The sequence below is a fragment of the Chinchilla lanigera genome, unplaced genomic scaffold (assembly GCF_000276665.1).
Source record: "Chinchilla lanigera isolate Chin_1 unplaced genomic scaffold, ChiLan1.0 scaffold00061, whole genome shotgun sequence".
NCBI classification, from domain to species: Eukaryota; Metazoa; Chordata; class Mammalia; order Rodentia; family Chinchillidae; genus Chinchilla; species Chinchilla lanigera.
In genome coordinates, this window is record NW_004955462.1 from 99,026 (window position 1) to 117,649 (window position 18,624).

The window sequence follows — 18,624 nt, forward strand, 5'->3', positions numbered from 1 at the left end:
CATTCCTTCCATTCACACATCCCCGCATTTGACCAGGAATCTCGAATGCATTTGTACCCTTCCCTGAGCATTACAGAATCTTTGCTGTAAGTGGTATACATTTCCTACAGTGAGGACTTGTTTGGAAAGCTAAACTTTGTCACCCTCTAATATGATGGTATGCAAGTTGTATACATCCTACTATGTGATCATGTAATACCAGTGTAAAGTGAAGGAAACAACTTTCTGCACCAAGCCCCCTGAAACCTTTCCAAAGTTGTAAGTTTTGCACTGTTCTTATCTCATGAAACTGTGCATAGCACTACATTGGGTACGCTGTCCATGCTTGCTTACATGTGTCAATGTACCCTTTCCATTCCATTCACTCATATGTGCATGTGACTGGGAAGGTCGAATGCATTTCCACCCTTCCCTGAGCATCACAGTATCCTTGCTGTAAGTGGTATAGGTTGCCTACAGTAAGCACTTGTTTGGCAAACTAAACTTAGTTGTCCTCTCATAGGTTGGTACACAAGCTGTATACATGCTACTACAATATCATGTAATACCAGTGTAAAACCAAAAAAAACAAGTTTCTGCACCAAACTCCCTGAAACATTCCCAAAGTCGTAAGTGTTATTTTGTGGTTATGTCATGAATCTGTGCATAGTTATATATTTCGTATGCTGTCCCTGCTTGGTTACACACATCAGTGTACCTATTCCATTCCATTCAGTCATGCACGCATTTGATCAGAAAGAGCAAATGCATTTCCACTCTTTCCTGAGCATGGCAGAATCTTTGCTGTAATTTGTATAGGTTTCCTACAGTGAACACTTGTTGGGAATACTAAACTTAGTCCCCCTGTAATATGTTGAGACAGGAGGTCTGTAGAAGGTACTATGTGATCTGTAATACCACTTTAAATCCAAGAGAACAACTTTCTGCATCAAACTCCCTGAAACATTCCCAATGTTCTAAGTGTTGTGATGTGCTTAAGTCATAAAACTGTGCATAGGAACACATTGGTTATGCTGTCCCTGCTTGCTTACACACACCACTGTACCCATTCCATACTGAGAGGCACATTTGACTGGGAAAAATGAATGAGTTACCACCCTTCCCTGAGCATCATTGATTCCTTGCTGTAAGTGGTATAGGTATCCTTCAGTGAGCACCTGTGTGGAAAACTAAACTTAGTCTCCCTCTAATATGTTGGTACACAAGCTCTATACATGTTACCATGTGATCATGTAATGCCTGTGTAAAACCCAGAAAAGAACTTCCTGCACAGAACTTCCTAATACACTCCCAAAGTTCTAAGTTTAGATCTGTGCTTATGTGGCTGGGAATATAGCTCAGTGGCATAAGTGCCTTCCTGTTTTGTGGTTATGTCATAAAACTGTGACTAGGAATACTTTGGGTATGCTGTCCCTACTTGCTTACAGAGACCAATGTACCCATTCTATTCCATTCACTGAGAGGCCCATTTGACCGGGAAGAGCTAATGCATTACCTCCCTTCCATAAGCATCGCTGAATCTTTGCTGTAAGTGGTATAGGTTTCACGGTGAGTGCTATTTGGAAAACTAAACTTAGTCTCCGACCAATACGTTGGTACACAAGGTCTATAGATGCTACTATGTGATCATGTAATACCAGCGTACAACCAAGAAAGCACCTTTCTTCACCGAATTCCCTGAAACATTCCCAAAGTTGTAAGTATGTTGTGCTTATCTCATGAAATTGTGCATAGGAATACATTGGTTATGCTGCCCCTTCTTCCTTACACAAAAGCCCATCTACCCATTTCATTGCATTCACTTATATGTTCATTTCACGGGGAAGAGTGAATGCATTTCTACATTCCCTGAGCACTGCTGAATCTGTGCTGTAAGTTGTTTACATTTTCTACACTGAGCACTTGTTTGGGAAATGAAACATCTCCCTCTCATATATTCGTATACAAGCTCTATACATGCTACTATTTCATCATGTAATACCAGTGTAAATCCAAGAAAAAAACTTTCTACACAGAGCTCCCTGAGACATTCCAAAGCTCAAAGTGTTCCTCTGTGCTTCTGTCATGGAACTGTGCATAGGAATACATTGGGTTCGCTATTCCTGCTTGCTGACACTCAAGCCAATATACCCATTCCATTCCATTCACTCATACGCGCATTTGTCCGGGAAAAGTGAATGCATTTCCACCGTCTCCTGAGCATCGCTGAATCTTTGCTCTAAGGGGTATAGATTTCCTCCAGTGAGTGCCTGTTTGCAAAACTAGTCTTAGTCTCCCTGTAATATGGTCTCACACAAACTCTATACATGTTAGTATGTCATCAAGTAATACCAGTGTAAAAATCAAGAAAATAACTTTCTATACAGAACTCCTTGAGACATTCACACACTGCTAAGTGATGTGTAGGGCTTATGTCATGAAACTGTGCATAGGAATACATTGGGCACGCTGTCCTTGCTTGCTTACACAGAAGCCAGTGTACCCATTCCATTCCATTCACTCCTTCACGCATTTGCCTGGGAAGAGTGAATGCCTTTCCACCCTTTCCTAAGCATTCCTGAATCTTTGCTATAAGGTGTAAAGGTTCCCTACCATGAGCACTTGTTTGGAAAACTAAAGTTAGTCTCCCTCTCATATACTGGTACACAACGTCTATACATGCTACTATGTGATCATGTATTACCCGTGTAAAATCAAGAAAACAACTTTCTGCACAGAACTCCCTGAAATGTCTAAGTTACATGTTTTGCTTATCTCATGAAACTGTGCATAGGAATATACTAGGTACGCTGTCCATGCTTGCTGACACAGAAGCCAATGTACCAGTTCCATTCCATTCACTCATATGGGCATTTGACCGGGAAGTGAAAGCATTTCCACCCTTCCCTGAGCATCCCTGAATCTTTGCTGTAAGTGGTATAGGTTTCCTACAGTGAGCACTTGCTTGGAAAACTAAACTTAGTCTCCCTCTAGTATGTTGGTACACAGGTTCTATACATGCTACTAATGTGATCATCTAATGCCAGTGTAAAACCAATAAAGCAACTTTCTGCACAAAACTTCCTTAAACATTCACACAATTCTAATAGTTGTGTTGTGCTTATGTCATGAAACTATGCATATGCATATATTGGGTATGCTATCCCTGCTTGCTTACACACATCAGTGTACCCCTTCCGTTCCATTCAGTCATACATGCATTTCACCAGGAAGAGCAAACGCATTTCCACCCTTCCCTTAGCATGGCAGAATCTTTGCTGTAAGTGGTGTAGGCTTCCTACAGTGAACGCTTGTTTGGAAAACTAAACTCAGTCTTCCTCTAATATGTTGGGACACAAGGTCTATACAAGGTACTATGTGATCTGTAATATCCGTGTAAAACCAAGAAAACAACTTTCCGCACTGAACTCTCTGAAACATTCCCAATGTTCTAAGTGCTGTTATGTGCTTAAGTCATAAAACTGGACATAGGAATACATTGGGTATGCTGTCCTGCTTACTTACACACACCAATGTACCGATTCCATTCCATTCACTGAGAGTACTCACTCAACTAAAAATAACGAACTTTATGTATCTAGATATAATAGGGCCACTATAGATATCCGATAAGGCAAGTGAGAAGGAAAAACCACGTTGCCCTTCCTGGCTACCTCCTTGGTGAAGATGAAGCCGATGCTTCATGTACGTACTGGGCAGGTTCTCTACTCCTGAGCCACAGTGCAGTCCCCTTCTGACAGACTTCCAAATCTTTACATTCTTTTCTGAAACCCAAATCCCTAACTCCACCTCTCAGATGAGTGGAGCAAGCAAATGAAATGGAGCATACAGTGAACCTGAGGGCTGAACACTGGCCTAGCCTAGTGGATGCTGGGTGCCCGGCTGCATTCCCCACCGTCCTGACAAAGTTAAAGTGGGGTCTTGAGGTAAAAACCAAGTGGGGGACTCTGAGATTGACCAGAGGAGAATCTTAAATATCCCAAACATTTCTACCCTGCTGTAATAATCCACATCCAATTTCTTTTGACTCCAACTCTTTACCTTTCTTACAGGTGCCTCTTCCCTATGTTCTTCCTTTTCCCTGGACGTTTCTTAAGACAAAGGGGGGATATTCGACTTTCCCATTCCCACAAAGGTCCTCACCTTTCTCGGTCCCTTGTTTTGTTCTTCTGTAGGACAATCGACACTGTTGTGTTCTGGAGCTTCTAACAACGGGCGATCGGTGAGCACTTAGGTCCGGAGACTGCGATGCGGAGACGCAGTTGCATCCCAGCAAGGCGGTCCGGCTGTGCTACACCCACCGGGGCTCTTGCCGCTGCAGCTTGGCCTTTGCCCTCAGTACCGCCCCGAAGTACCGCCCCTATGTGAGGCGTGGCCACCCGTTGACTCCAGTCCTGGACTGGGTTGAAGGGGTGCCCTCAGCCAATTAATGCGCGGGGGTGTTGTCTTGGGGCGGGGCTGCGGTCTCGCTGAGCCTGCCGGCCCTGCTCCGCCTAGCGCGACCGTGGAGTTCTCGCCGCCGCTGCCCTGAGTCCTCCCATAGCAGTCCTCGGGCCTGGGGCTCCGCGAGACATGGCCTTGGCCACTGCGTCCGCAAGGACGGCCCTCGGCCGGGCCTCCTTGCTCCTTCTGCGGCGCGGCTACCAGACAGAGAGGGGTGTCTACGGCTGCCCGCCGAGGAAGACCGAGAGCCGGGTGCCCCGGGGTGGCCCGGCGAGCACTTCAGGTCTGGGCTGGGCCGGGGAGTCGCGGGAGGCTGCTGCAGGAGGGTGTTGGGACCCGGGGGCTGAGCCGCTGGCCAGTGAGTGTGGCAGCCCCTGGGGAGTTAGAGGACACACGATGGGTGTTTTCAGGGCCGGGATCATCCCCTGGTTAGCCTCTGTAGCTGGGGATCCATGAAGTCGGGGTTCCAACGTTGGTTCAGTCTCCTTTTCCTAGTTCTGACTTGGTTTTAGGAAGCTCTTTTTTCCCCCATTTTATTTTATTGTATTAGTACATGTTTGTAATTCATGTAGTTTACAATCGGCACGCGCGCGCGCGCTTGTGTGTGTGTGTGTGTCTGTGTGTTTTAATCACCTTCCTCTTCCTTCCCCCTCTTCTCCTCTGGTTCCTCATCACCTTTTTCCTGCTTGCTGATGCAATTTGTTTTAGCACTAGTTATGGCTTATAATGTTTACATCCATTTGGCACTTGGCGTATCTTTCTTCATCTCATTTACCCTCCTCCTTCCCCCTCTCCTTGTTCCCTTGGACCCTTTCCCTATTGGATGAGATCTGTCCCCTTGTCCCTTTCTATCCATCTTTATAATTTTCTGTGTACTTTGCCTCACTCAAATGAGGGATATTCCTCGCAATTGAATATGTGGGAATTGTGCTGTCTGCAGGGCTGAGGCTGTAGAAAAAGAGAAGTCCTAGGGTGGCCCAGCCCTGGAGTTACCTAACGGATACTTTCCAGGACTGGCTCCAAGGCTGTGTGGGTGGAGATGTGCGGGTGAGGAGGGCAGTTCATACTGACCTTAAAGGGCAGTGTTACTGTTTGTCTCTTTGACCTAGCTAGGCTTTCACTTGAATTTCAGAATTTGAGACTGTAATTTAGAGCCCCGTTGCTGGTGGATTCACTAACTTGCACATCAGGTTTTGTGATCTGTGTTGCACACACATGTGAGAGAGACTAATGTAGTCCGTTTATGTACTAAAGTTATTCAATTTTCATTCATTCTCACAGAATAGATGAATACTAACTGGTTGTTAGAAAATGGATTTGGAACTTAGGTCCAAAGATTAGATTAATACTGAAGATCCTTTCATCGAAGCACCTGACCTTTGAATCTTATATCACATGCTGGACCACCAGTATTTTGCTCTTCATCCTAAGGGAACAAAAACCTCATTTCTTTCTTTTGAATGCAATTTTTTTTGAAAGCAAAACATTTTAACCAACTAGATTGGCAGATTTAGGTATTTTATTTCACTGTGTAAATGAGTGTTTAGAACTTTCTGCCCCTGGTGTTGGGGAAGAAACCTAGGGTTTTTTCTCCCACTAAGCCACCCACCTGCCCCCTCAAAGTTTGTGTGAGCTGTTCTCATATTCAGATGTGGAAGCCATGTGTGGTGGTGCACACCTGTAATCCCAGCACTTGGGAGTCTGAGGCAGGAGGATTGCTGTGAGTTTAAGTCTCAGCCTGGACTACACAGTGAAACCTTGTCTCAAACCAAACAAACAAACAAAAGACTCACATGTGAATTAAAAGTGATTTAAATGTTTACAGTGTCAGTTCCCAGATGTTGCTCCATTTCCCTCCACAGGATTTAATTCAGTGATCTGAGGTGAGGTTCAGGAATATGGTCTGTTTTTACCTTTATTTTTTCGGTGGTAGGGGTCAGATGAAAAGCCTTGTGTGTGCCAACCAAGTGCTCCATTCCAGGCTATACTTCCAATCCAGGAATCTGTATTTTTACCAGGTACCCTATGTGATTCTTTAACAGAAAGGTACGTGACCACCCTTGGCCAACACTTCTAGTCACAAGGGATGCATATGCAGGATGAGTTGGACAGAAGTTCATGCTATTGTGTGCTCAGTGCATGGACTCTGTGACCTCCTTTGGAGTTTTCCCTCGTAACAAGAGACTGATTTCTTATTAAGAACCTGGCAGATGAGTACTGTATTAACCTAGGCAGTGGTTCTCAATTGGAAGATTGTCTCAGAATCATCTTGGGAGTTTTGGGCTGGTGTGTTCTGAGAAATACCTCTGGAGTTGAGTTTGTATGTAACCTGCTCATCACACAATGACCCCCCTCCCTCTACCAGTAGTAAACTTGCTCTGTTATGAGCTGCTTGGTGACCTCAGAAAGCTCAATATTGAATTAGAACTATAGGGGCTGGGGATTTAGCTCAGCGGCACAGCACCTGCCTGGCAAGTGCAAGGTCATGAGTTCGATTCCCGGTACCGGAAAAAAAAACAAAAAACAAAAAACCCCCAAAAAACAAAACAAAACAAACAAACAAACAAAAAAACACAAAGAACTCAGGGCTCCAATCTTGCATAGCTCAGGGCTCCAATCTTGCATAGTCCTAGAAGGCAAGAGTGAAATCCTGCCAGAAACAGTTGTGTATGGCAGGATCTGCCTTAAAGAATTTTGTTGCTAAGAGTAATACATTTCTTTTCATCTTCCTTATTTTTTGGAATAGGCAAATAGGATAAGGTTTGCAAATCACTATTACATGTACATCTTTGAGGGCTTTTTTTCTATCTCAGACAATTTTGTCAGAACTTTGTTTTTTTGTGTGTGGTACTGAAGATTGAACTTAGTGCATATATACTGAGCTATGTCCCTAATATTTTTTTTTTAATTTTGAAATGGGTCTACTAAAGTCCTTAAGTTGCCCAGTCTAAGCTTGAAGATGTGATCCTCCTGCCTCAGCCTTCCAGAGGGCTGGGGTTATAGGCATGTTCCATTATCAGAAGTTTTTGTACAGATTATTAATTATCTCCTACCAGGCTGCATGGGAGAAAGGGGAATGGAGTGTTGCATAGACGACTTCCAATAAGTTGCACTGGTCAGAACTTGGTCAGTATCTATGCATGTCAGCAAAGGGGACTGGGGAGCATTGTCTTCATCCAGAGTGACCATGTACTAGCTGAAAATTATCCTGAGAGAGGAGGAAATTCAATCTTTTTTAAAAAAGGTACACTGCTACGTTCTCTACACTTTTTTTCTCTACAATTTGTTCACCTCCTCTCTCCTCTGAATCCGGCTCAAAGTCATTATCTCCGGACTTTGTACAGTCTTCTCTGCCGGGGCTGGCTGAGGCTAGTCGGGAATGGACTTATGTAAACTCCTACCTACTCATGTACACACATTAGGTATACAAAGAAAACTCTCACTTATCCTTAGAAAGAATGAGGAATGTAGTGCAGTGACTGGCTCAAACCACGTACCAAAACCTGTTAGGAATGTTAGCAGCTGTTAGATGCAATCATGGGTTAAGTCCACCAGTTTACTGGGCTCCCTAACTCTGCCTTCTGTCCATTCCCCTGCCTTGGCCTCATGGATTTTTTTCATGTCTGTCATCTCTGTGGTCATAGTTAACACAACAGTGGAGAGTATAACCTGCTTCGAGGCCACACGCCTTCCACAACCTGCTTTATTTTGACAAGGTTAGGAACTTGAAGGTTACCACAGGGATCATTGGTTACAGTTTTTGTTTTGTTTGACTTTTCTGGCCCAAGTTGGGATTTCTTTGGCAGCACTATTTTCTCCTAAATGTCATAGGTCTGCATTATTTGTCTATGGCCATTCATGAATAAAACTGCCACAATTAAAGATCTCATCTATAAAGATGTTAAGTGTGAAGAGTGAAGTCGTTTATTTTCTTGTTTTGCTCCCTAAATTTAATGGTGTTTCCCTTGAGGCCATCTGAGTGATAGGCGCAAGTACAAAGTCAGCACCCTTTGTTTGTTATTTAAGGCCACACCAGCTCCCACTGTCTAAAGAATACCATAGAAGGGATGAGTCTACTCAGCCTCTCCAGAATCAGTTCTTTTGGTTTTCCTTTTATTTTTCAGTGCTGGGAATTGAACTCAAGGTGTGGCACATGTTGAACACGTGACCTACAATAAGCTACACCCCAGACCAAGGACCACCTCTCCTAAGTGCTCTTTTCCCATGTTGCCAAGCTTTACATTCTAGGCCCTGAGATCACAGACAGAATCCTTCCTGGGAGCAGAGCTGAATTTCCCTCTTGCTGATTAGGTAGCTCCTCTTGACCACATAATTCTTATTAAGAAATAGAAACAGCTTTTTCTATATGTAATGCATTTGTGACATTTAGTTATATTTAAATTTTGCATGCAGAACCCTGAGACTAAGTATCAAGGGAGGAAACCTCATCATGTATTGAGCAATTCGCTATCACTATACTTTTTGCTAATGAAGACAATCAAGACTTTCTGGGTTTTTCCCTAAATTCTGCATATGTATGTGCTTATAGTTCATTCTTTTAATGAGAGTAAGAGTTCAATGAGGCCAAAGACATGGTTTGAGTAATTCTAGCTTTCTTCTTCACGTGTGTCAGATGTCATGAAAGGCACCATTTTGGTCAAGAGGAAGATTGAGTTAGTATGATGGATCATTGATGTAACTTTTTGGTATTGACACAGTAGTCAAGGGACAAACCCCGGGAATGGATACATCAGAAGTGACACAGTAAGTGGGAGGAGGTAGAGTCAGGATTACGGGCCTTCCTACTCTTTTTTGCCTGTCACTGGCCTTCTTTCTTTATGTATTTATATTGGCTAAAATCAATTTTTCCCTAAGATGACCATACCACTCACTAAACTCCCTTGTATTAAGATTTTAAATAAACATTGAGTTTGCTATCTGTAACCTTTTGGTTTCACCAGTTAAAAAATTGACCCATGGTTAAGTGTTCTTTGCAGCTAGGTATTAACAACAGTTTGTATTTTAATTTATAAACCTCAGTTGCCAAGTAACCTTGAATCTTTTTTCTTTTGGTGCTCATAATTGAACTCAGGTCTTTGTACATTAAACTTGAATTTACTTATCAAAACTCCCAAATTATGTGAAGGTGGGAATATAGCTTAGTGGTGGAGCCATTATCTAGCATATGTGAGGCCCTGGGTCATATCCCCACCACCACACACACACATACACACCCACACATAAAGATAGTAATAAATACTTGAGAGGCTGAGGCAGGAGGATTGCAAGGTTCAGCCCAGCCCAGGCAATTTAGTGAATCCCTAGCTCAAAATTTAAAAAAGTAAAAAGGGCTGAGGATATGGCTTGGTACTTCCTGGATTCAATACCCACTATAACAAACAAGAAAAATAGACTAAAAATAATAAATAAATCAAAATAAAATTCAAGTGGTTTAGGAATGGTGATTCACAGGTATAAATTTCATCACACAAGGTTTGAGGTGTCTGTTATGAAAAGAAATGGCAGAGTTTATAGTCTATTGGGAGATACCTTAGAAACCACCAGATTGCAAATGCTGTTTAGAAAGGTTACTAGCTGGCAAGCGCAAGGTCGTGAGTTCGGTTCCCCGTACCAAAAAAAAAAAAAAAGAAAGAAAGGTTACTAGCTTGTGGTTACCAGCTCCTTCACTGAGCCATGGTGGTTGAAGTGAAACCATAAAGATGTTTCATATTGGAAGTAATAGAAGCCCATACTGGAGTCATGGGGAAAAGAGGAAAATGTGAATACATTGGAGATTTTTGAAAATATAGGTAATTCTGGAACACAAATGCAGACCAAAAAAGGCTGCAGACATTAGCCCCTATTCTTTCTTTCGTCTTGGTTTTTTTTTGAGATATGATCTTACTATGTAATGCAGGCTGACCTTGAACTCACAGTGATCCTTCTGTCTCAACCTCCCAAGTGCTAGGATTACAGGTATGCATGACCATGCCCAGCTTTTCTTTCTTTTTTAAAAACAAGATCTCACATTTTCCCACACTGGCCTTGAATTGCTAAGCTCAAGGGATCCTCCTGACTTAGCCTTCCAATTAGAAGGTATTAAACCCAGGGCCTTCCACATGCCAGGCAAGTGCTCTATTACTGAGCTACATTCCCAACCCTTTCTATGCCTTTTTTAAAAATATCTTAATGACATCTGGTTCTCTGCTCCATTTTGCTATAGGCTCAAGATTGCCTTTTTCAACTTTTGTTGTATTATAATGGACAGCACAACAGAATTGAAGACAAACACGAGTTCAAATTCCAGCTTTTTTTTTTTTTTTTTTTTGGATGGCTTTTCCAAGTCATTTCTCCTCTTTGGGCTTCAACTTACCCTTATGCAGATAAAGAGTTCTATTGAGCATTGTTTAAAAAGTGAAGTAAGACAATATATGGGAAAAGAATCCAGTTCAAGGTGTAGTACTGAAAGTTAGCACTCAATAAATGCTCAGTATTATTTATTATTGCTTCATGATCCAGACTTATCTATTTTGGAGATGACTTAAGAAACGATAAGGGAAAACCCTGAAAGAATCAGGATAAGCCTCCTATTTAAAGTTTTTTTGTTGTTTTCGTTTATAAGAAACATATCTGGTGAAGTAGATTTCTTTTCAGAAGCTGTCATGCTTGAGACGGGAATAGATGGTGTGATAAAAGGTGAATACCATTGCTTGGGCTAGGTCTGCGTTAATGCCTCAGGATGTGGTATTCTGGTACAAAGTCATTCGGCCTTTCCTGTGGTTACATATTAAGCTGAGGTGCAATTGGAGACAGCCAGCTCACTTTAATACAATTGTAAGAGATCCAGTTATGAAGTTACAATTCTTGGGAGTCTCTAATATCTTTATATTGCTTTGAGCATCTGCAGCCTTGAATGAAAATGAACTGTGGATGTGGTCTGGAGTATTTTGATGGAGGCTGTTTATGACCACATGATCAAAAATAACTATACTTGTTTCACTAGTGTAAAACCTGAAAGAGTTAATTTAAACTAGGAGGTATGATAGACATTGTGAAATGACAGGAAAACACTCAAGGGTAAAGGGCAATTGGGTTGTGGGAAAAGAGAAAGGAAAGAAGGGGAAATTTTGTATGTATGTATATGCAGGATAGTTAACATAATTGTTCTACTGTCTTCTATTTCTTTGCTGAAAGAAACTGTCAATGAGTCCTTGACTGATCAATATTGCATGTCTCTATCTGTTTTCATGAGAAACCACTTTGAAGATATCAATATGTAATACAACAAGCATTGTTAATTTCCTACCACTTTGTTTGTAACTGTATTGTCTGTACTGTTCTTTTGCTATTTTGTAAAAGGTTGTCTGTCTGTTAATGTTTTCCTCTTTTATCTTTAAAATAAAAAAAACTATACTCACTTTTAATTTAAATACCAATTTAGTTTCAGTTATTTGGCAGTGAACTCCATGCTGGCTAACACGTGCACTTTTCTTCCTGAAAACAAAAACTATTCAGTGATCCCCACCACATTTATTTATAGCAGAGAATAAAGTAATTGATGTTGGCAGGTATTCCTACCACAATTTTTTAAAACATGTTTGTATTTATTAGGTTATTTTGGTCAGAAATAAAAGAAACTAACTCTGGCTATTTTAAGCAAACAGAGAAGCTGAGAGAGGTGGTACACACCTGTAATCTCAGCATTCAGGAGGCTGAGGCTGTGAGTTTGAGGCCACCATGGGCTACACGTGAGACCTTGTTTCAAAAAAAAAAAAAAAACAAAAAACAGGGATTATATTTGAAAGATACAAGAGTATCTCCTCCATCAGAGGGATATGCTGAGCAGCCATGACTCAAGTAGGAAGTAAAGCAATGATAACTGAGAATATTGAGATATTATGCATTTAGCTGCTATATTGAAGCAAGCATGTCCCATACATATTCTGCACATCTCTTTGCTAATACTATGACAAGCATAGAATACAAACCCAAGCACCTATGTGGTTCTCAAATAACTGCATGGCACTATTTGTTCATAAAATAGGTGAAATTTTGAAATACGCTAACAATTTGGTGGGGGGGAGTTCTGAAAATACACAAATTTTTTATTTGCTCAAAAGAGTATATGCCCTCAATAGTAGATCTGTTGATTTTTAGGTTTTGTGGTGGGTTTGTGTAAGAATACTTTAACAGACTGAAAGTTCACTGAGTGTGAGCATGAAGAATTTTTTTCAAATTTTAAAACTTTCTATGAAAAAATGAAAGAAAAGCATCTTTCGGCCCAGTTTAAAATGGTCCAAGACACTAGGAATACACACCCTGGCTCACTCATCTTGAGGATACCCCTAAGTCTGCATAAAACCCTGGCCCCTAACCATACCCCCCTGTCTTCAGGGCCTTCACCCGGTGCTGTGTGTGTACTTTTTTTTTTTTTTTTGAGAGTGGGGGGAGAGAGAGAGAGTGTCTCACTGTGTAGTTCTGGGATTACAGAGTGCTGGGATTCTGGCCCTGTGTGTGTACATTTTAAATTCTGCCTAAGAAACCTCTTCGTGCCTCTCAAAAGAAATAAAAAAAAAGTCTAAGATAGAATTGGATTCATTGAAAGGCAAAGATGACCTCCCTTTTAAGGGGGAGCAAACCATCACTCATCTTTGGCTTTCTGTGGAAATTTCTTTTCATTATATGAGTGACAAAGAGTTACAGAACTTTCCTAGTTTATAGTTTTATAACATGACTGTACCTGGAGTCTTTAAGAAATAGGGCAATATAACATTAGTTTTGCAGTTTTACCTAAGATTTAAAAGTATCTCAGATAACAAAGAGGATGGCAAATGTAATCTCAGCATTTTGACAGTAACTTTCAATTTTGGGTGTTTCCTTTTAATATTTATTCATGTTTACTTGTGGTCCTATCCCTTCTGTTTTGTTTTGGTTTTTTTGCCCATGTTTGTTTATGGACTATAACTGTCATGAGATAAATTTAATGAAATAGGTTTGTTTACTGCATTCTGATAGCCTTTAATCGGAAAACTACTGGTAGAGGAAGGTACAAGACATGTGCTAAAAATGTGTAAGACTGCAATGTCTTTGGAAATTGGTTTTCATAGTCTGTGGACATCTCCTCAACAGTACTGTTTCTTTCCTTTGATTTAGTTGATCATGGCCTTGCTAGGTTGGTGACAGCATACTGTGAGCATGGTCATAAAGCTGCTCAAATCAACCCCCTCCTTGTTGGACACACCCCACCGGACAGCATGCCTGAGATTCAGGCCCTTGTGCAGAGCCTGCAGGGACCCTTCCGCACCACAGGTAAGGGAGTTTTGTGGAAGAGACCTGGCCCCCAGAAGCATCCTGACTGTGCCTGAAAAGCCTGGGTGCCCTAAGAGCTGAGGCTTCTGTGCAGTTCAGTGGCTATCAGCCAAGACCAGTCCAGAGGCTCTGGGATATTCTGAAAGGACCCGTTTCCTCTGCATTCAAAGCATTTCAAACTCCTATTCTGTGCCACTGCTTTACACATATTGCATCAAATCATTTTCACAAACACTGTAAAATAGTTGTCATCCTTTTTTTTACTGAATGGGGAAACAGACTCAGAGAGCTTAAGGACCCAGGTCTTGCTTCCATCCCAAAGCCTGCACCTCCTCATCTGATTTTCTTTCCTACCCTAAAAAGTAGAATAAAACAAAAACAAAACAGTCCTGGTTTTACTAAGGCTGATCTTGAGGTCCTGTCTCTTATTTATTTATTGTGGATGGAACCATAGTATACACATACTCTATCACTGAGCTACATGCCCTGGCACATGCAATTTTTAGTTATTATGTGACCATTGGTCTAGTTCCAGAACATTTTGTCACCCAGAAGGAAACCTTGTACTCATTAAGCAGACACCCCTCATTCTGCAGTCCCCCCAGTAATTTACTTCCTGTCTCTATAGATTTTTCTGTTGTGGATGTTTCATGTTATTAGAATCATATATCATGTAGCCTTTTGTCTCTGACATCTTTTACTCTGTAATGTTTTGAAGGTTTGCCTGGGTTATAGCACGTATTTGTCCTTCCTTATGAGGCAGAGTAATATTCCATTTTATGACTGCATCACAGTTTATTCTTTTATCCATCGATGGACATTTGAGTTCTTAGTTCATTTAATGTTTATAACCACTCCCTGAGGTACCTTGATGGTCCCTACTTTACAGATTAAAAAGTGAGACAGAAGGATGTTATACAACATGCAAAGCTTTTTCTTCTTTGTTTTACTAAGAATTGAATTCAGGGCCTTCCCACTGAGCTACATCCACATCCCTTTTTAAAAATTTTTATTCTGAGACAACGTGTCACTAAGTCACTTTGTAGTCCATGCTAGGCTCGAACTTTCAGTCCTCCTGCCTCAGCTGCCCAGAGTGCTGGGATTACAGGTGTGTACCACTGCTACTGGCTGCATAGCAACTTTTGTGAGTTGAATAGTCAACCAGTATTAAAGATCTAAACACGTGATTATAAGAAGCCATTAGCAACATAGTAAATGTTTTGCTAAACTATAGTTGTAGGAGTGAGCAAGTGTCTAATAACTGATGCCATATACAAACTTCCTCTATCTTTTGCTGACATTCAATATTTCCTTTACTTTAAAATGCTGCCTTGCTGTTAAAACAAATCCATGTTTAACTTTACATCAAGATAAACTGTTCCTTAATGTTTATTGCTTTATAGATATCAATAAAAGATGAATATTTTGGCAGATATAGCATGTGTGAGTTGTAGCTATAAGGCAAGTGTAAGGTAGGTTTTAAATTTTGTTATTATCATTTTTTTTTTTTTTTGATGGTATTGGTGCTGGGGATGGAACCCAGACCCTCATACTTGCCAAGAAAGTGCTCTACCACTGAGTTGCATCCCAGCTTTTTAAAAACATTTTTTAAATAATTCTGAGCTGTGTGTGGTGGCACATGCCTATAATCCCAGCACTTGGAAGGCTGAGGCAGGAAGACCACCATGAGTTTGAGGGCAGCTTTGGCTACATAGTGTGAGTTAAAGGTTAGCTAGAACTGCGTTGCAAAAGCCTGTCTCAAAAACACAAAACAAAACAAAAAAAATTTTGAGACAGTTTTGCTAAATTGGTTAGGCTGGTCTCAAACTTGGAATCTTCTTGCTCAGCCTCCCAGGGAGCTGGGATTATAAGAGAGCACCACTATGTCTGGCTTTTATTTTGTTTTTTTGTTTTGTTTTATTTTGTTTTGTTGTTTGTAGTGCTGAGGATTGAACCCAGGGCATTGCCCACACTAGGCAAAAGCACTATCACTAATTCAAAGACCCAATCCAAAAGTGGCATCATTGGTCATTTGAGAGATGCAAATTAAAACAATACTGAGATTCCATCTCACCCCAGAAAGAATGGCTATTATCAAGAAATCAACTAAAAACAAATGCTAGCAGGGCTGTGGGGAAAAAAGAAACCCTTCTCCACTGTTGGTGGGAGTGTAGACCGGTGCAACTACTGTGGAAATCAATGTGGAGATTCCTCAAAAAACTAGGATTAGAGGTCCCATTCAACCCAGCTATTCTTCTCTGGGTATCTTCCCAGAAGAATTAAAATCATTATACCACAGAGATATATGTGCACCCATATTTATAAGGGCACAATTTATAATAGCTAAATCTTGAAAATAACCCATATGCCCATCCACTGAGGAATGGATAAAAAATATGTGGTATTTTTATACAATGGAGTACTACTCAGCTATAAAGAAAGGTAAACCTGAGACTTTTATAGGTAAATGGATGCAACTCGAGAGAATACTCATAAGTGAAATAAATCAGACCCACGTGTGTAAGCATTGTATTGTCTCCTTTCTGTGAGAAACTGAACTAGTAAATAAGATCCAAAATGTACAATAGATATTGTGAATTGGGAAAAAACTTCAAAAGAAAAGAGAAACTGTGATGGGGAAAGGAGAAAGGGAGGAAGGGAAAAGGAAAAAACTACATACATATATGTACACAAGATAGTTAAGATAGTTATACAGTTAGTTTCTCTTAGTTCATTGAAAAGGAAGGTTTGTGCTAATATTGTCTGGACAATATTTCATGCCTACATTTTATACATGGAAGCAACTACTGTGAAGATAATATGCAATGTATTAATTATTGTTACTCTCCTACTAGCCTGTTGTGAAACTCTGTTTTATTGTTATTTTAATTTTTTTCTCTTAAAAGAAGGCTCTGCCACTGATCCATATACCATCAGGCTTCAAAAGTTTAGTGTGAAGGAGTCTCTGCCCTCTGTGCACCCACAGCAGACTGGAGTCTCTCACTCAGAAGGCCCTGGGACTACTCTCACCAGGGTTTGCATGTGGGCCTTCCCCTTGTGCCAAGTGAACAGGCGCTCCAGGAGCTGCTGATATCATGGTTTGAGTCTGTGCTTTACTTGTGCCCAAACCCCCTGGGAAGTCCCAGGCACGGGCAGTCCGTGATTGCTGTTTGAGTGGCCCAGGTCTGGCTCCTGGGCACATTCTGAACTGACTGAGAAGCAGAACCAGGCCAGCTGTGACCCGCTGCCACCATGGTTCCCAGTGGAAAGCCACGGAGAAGACCAGGTATTTCCCATCTACTCCCTGGAGGCAAAACAGGTGACCAACGACCCTGCTGCCATTATAGTCTGAGTCTCTGCCCTCCGTGCACCCCTGGAAGACAGGAGCTCCTCACTTAGAGGTCCAGGGACCGCTCTCACCAGGGTTCACGTGTGGGCCCTCCCTGTGCATGCCCTGGGCCGAGTGAGTGAGCACTCTAAGAGCTGCTGGTACCCTGGTTCGAGTCTGTGCTTTACTTGTGCCCTGATACCCTGGGAGTTCACAGACATGGGCAGTCTTTTATTGCTGTTGATGCAGCCCGCATCTGGCTCCTGTACACATTGTGAACTGACTGGAGACACAGAATCAGATGGTCCACAAACTGTTGACCCTACAGTATGTGTCTGGGTGTTGCCTGTACCCTGACCTGCCTGGGGACACAGGTCCACTGCACCAGGATTGTCCCATCAGTGCAACCCTAGCCCGGATCGTACACATACCCTGAACTGCAAGGAGATGCTGGATCAGGTAGTCTGCCATCAGCTGACACCAATGCCCCTATCTGAGACCTGGGAAAACTAGATATACTTCAGCAACTGCCGGAAAACCCCAGACTAAGTAGTGCATCTCAGCAGACATGGAGGGGCAAACTTGACCAACAGGAAAACTAGGAACACAAGTGGCCTTTACTGTGCAGCCAATGAAGAGGGAAACTGAGCTTTCTGCATCCAGTATCAAACATGACAAGATGAAGAACTAAAAGACAATCCCAGAATTCCACCCCACTCAGAATAAGTCCAGGAGACATTCACATAGGAGAACTTGGTAAATACATGCCTGAAATAGCTGAAATGATTGCAATGGAAGTAAAGAAACAACACCAGAAGGCCATAGAAGAGATCACATCAGAAATAATCTCTCAGAAAGAAAATGAAATGACAATAATAATGAAAGAACTGCTCAAAACGTCTGAGGAAGAAACATATAAGAAAACAGAAAAACAAAGGGAATGAACAGAAATGTTAAATGAAAAATATAGAAAGGACTTAGAACACATGAACCAGATTCAAAGAGATTTCCAGGAAATTAAAGCTTCTGTTGAATGCCAACCGCTTGAATGAAGCTGAAGATAGAATTTCAGACTTTGAAGACAGCATGGCATCTAGTGACCGTGAAAGAAAGGATCTCTTAAAATCAACAAGGATCCAGGAAAAGTCAATTCAACAGCTGCAAAAAGAGGGAAAGAGAAATAATGTGCGACTTATAGGAGTCAATGAAACGCAGGAGGCAACACAACTGACATAAAGAGAATACTTGCAGAAATAATAGCAAAAAATTTCCCAAGTATGGAAACAGAACCTGATATACAGTAAATGAGGCATATAAAACTCCAATCAACCAAACCAAAATAAAACTACACTAGGACATATAATAGTCAAGTTCCCAGATCTCCAGCAAAAGAACAGAATTGTAAAGCTGCTACAGAAAAGAAAGATATTACCTACAAAGGAAAGCCCATCAGAATCACGGCAGAATTCTCAGCACAAACCATCCAATTGAAAAGAGCTTGGAGTGAAGTATTACAGGTCCTGAGACAAAAGAGGTTCCAACCA

General features: G+C 41.5%; 1 protein-coding gene across 2 annotated transcripts in view; it reads left to right on the forward strand.

The window, feature by feature from the left end:
• The first annotated feature begins 4,475 nt into the window (after positions 1-4,475).
• The window catches only part of Dhtkd1 (dehydrogenase E1 and transketolase domain containing 1), a 59,972-nt gene continuing 45,823 nt past the window's right edge, over positions 4,476-18,624 (forward strand). The window contains exons 1-2 of one of the 2 annotated variants that reach the window (XM_005398075.2): positions 4,476-4,726; positions 13,597-13,752. In XM_005398075.2, the coding sequence (XP_005398132.1) occupies positions 4,573-4,726; positions 13,597-13,752 (310 nt within the window). In that variant the 5' untranslated portion in view covers positions 4,476-4,572. The remainder of the gene's footprint in view (positions 4,727-13,596; positions 13,753-18,624) is intronic. The other variant, XM_013521370.1, reaches the window with a different exon arrangement.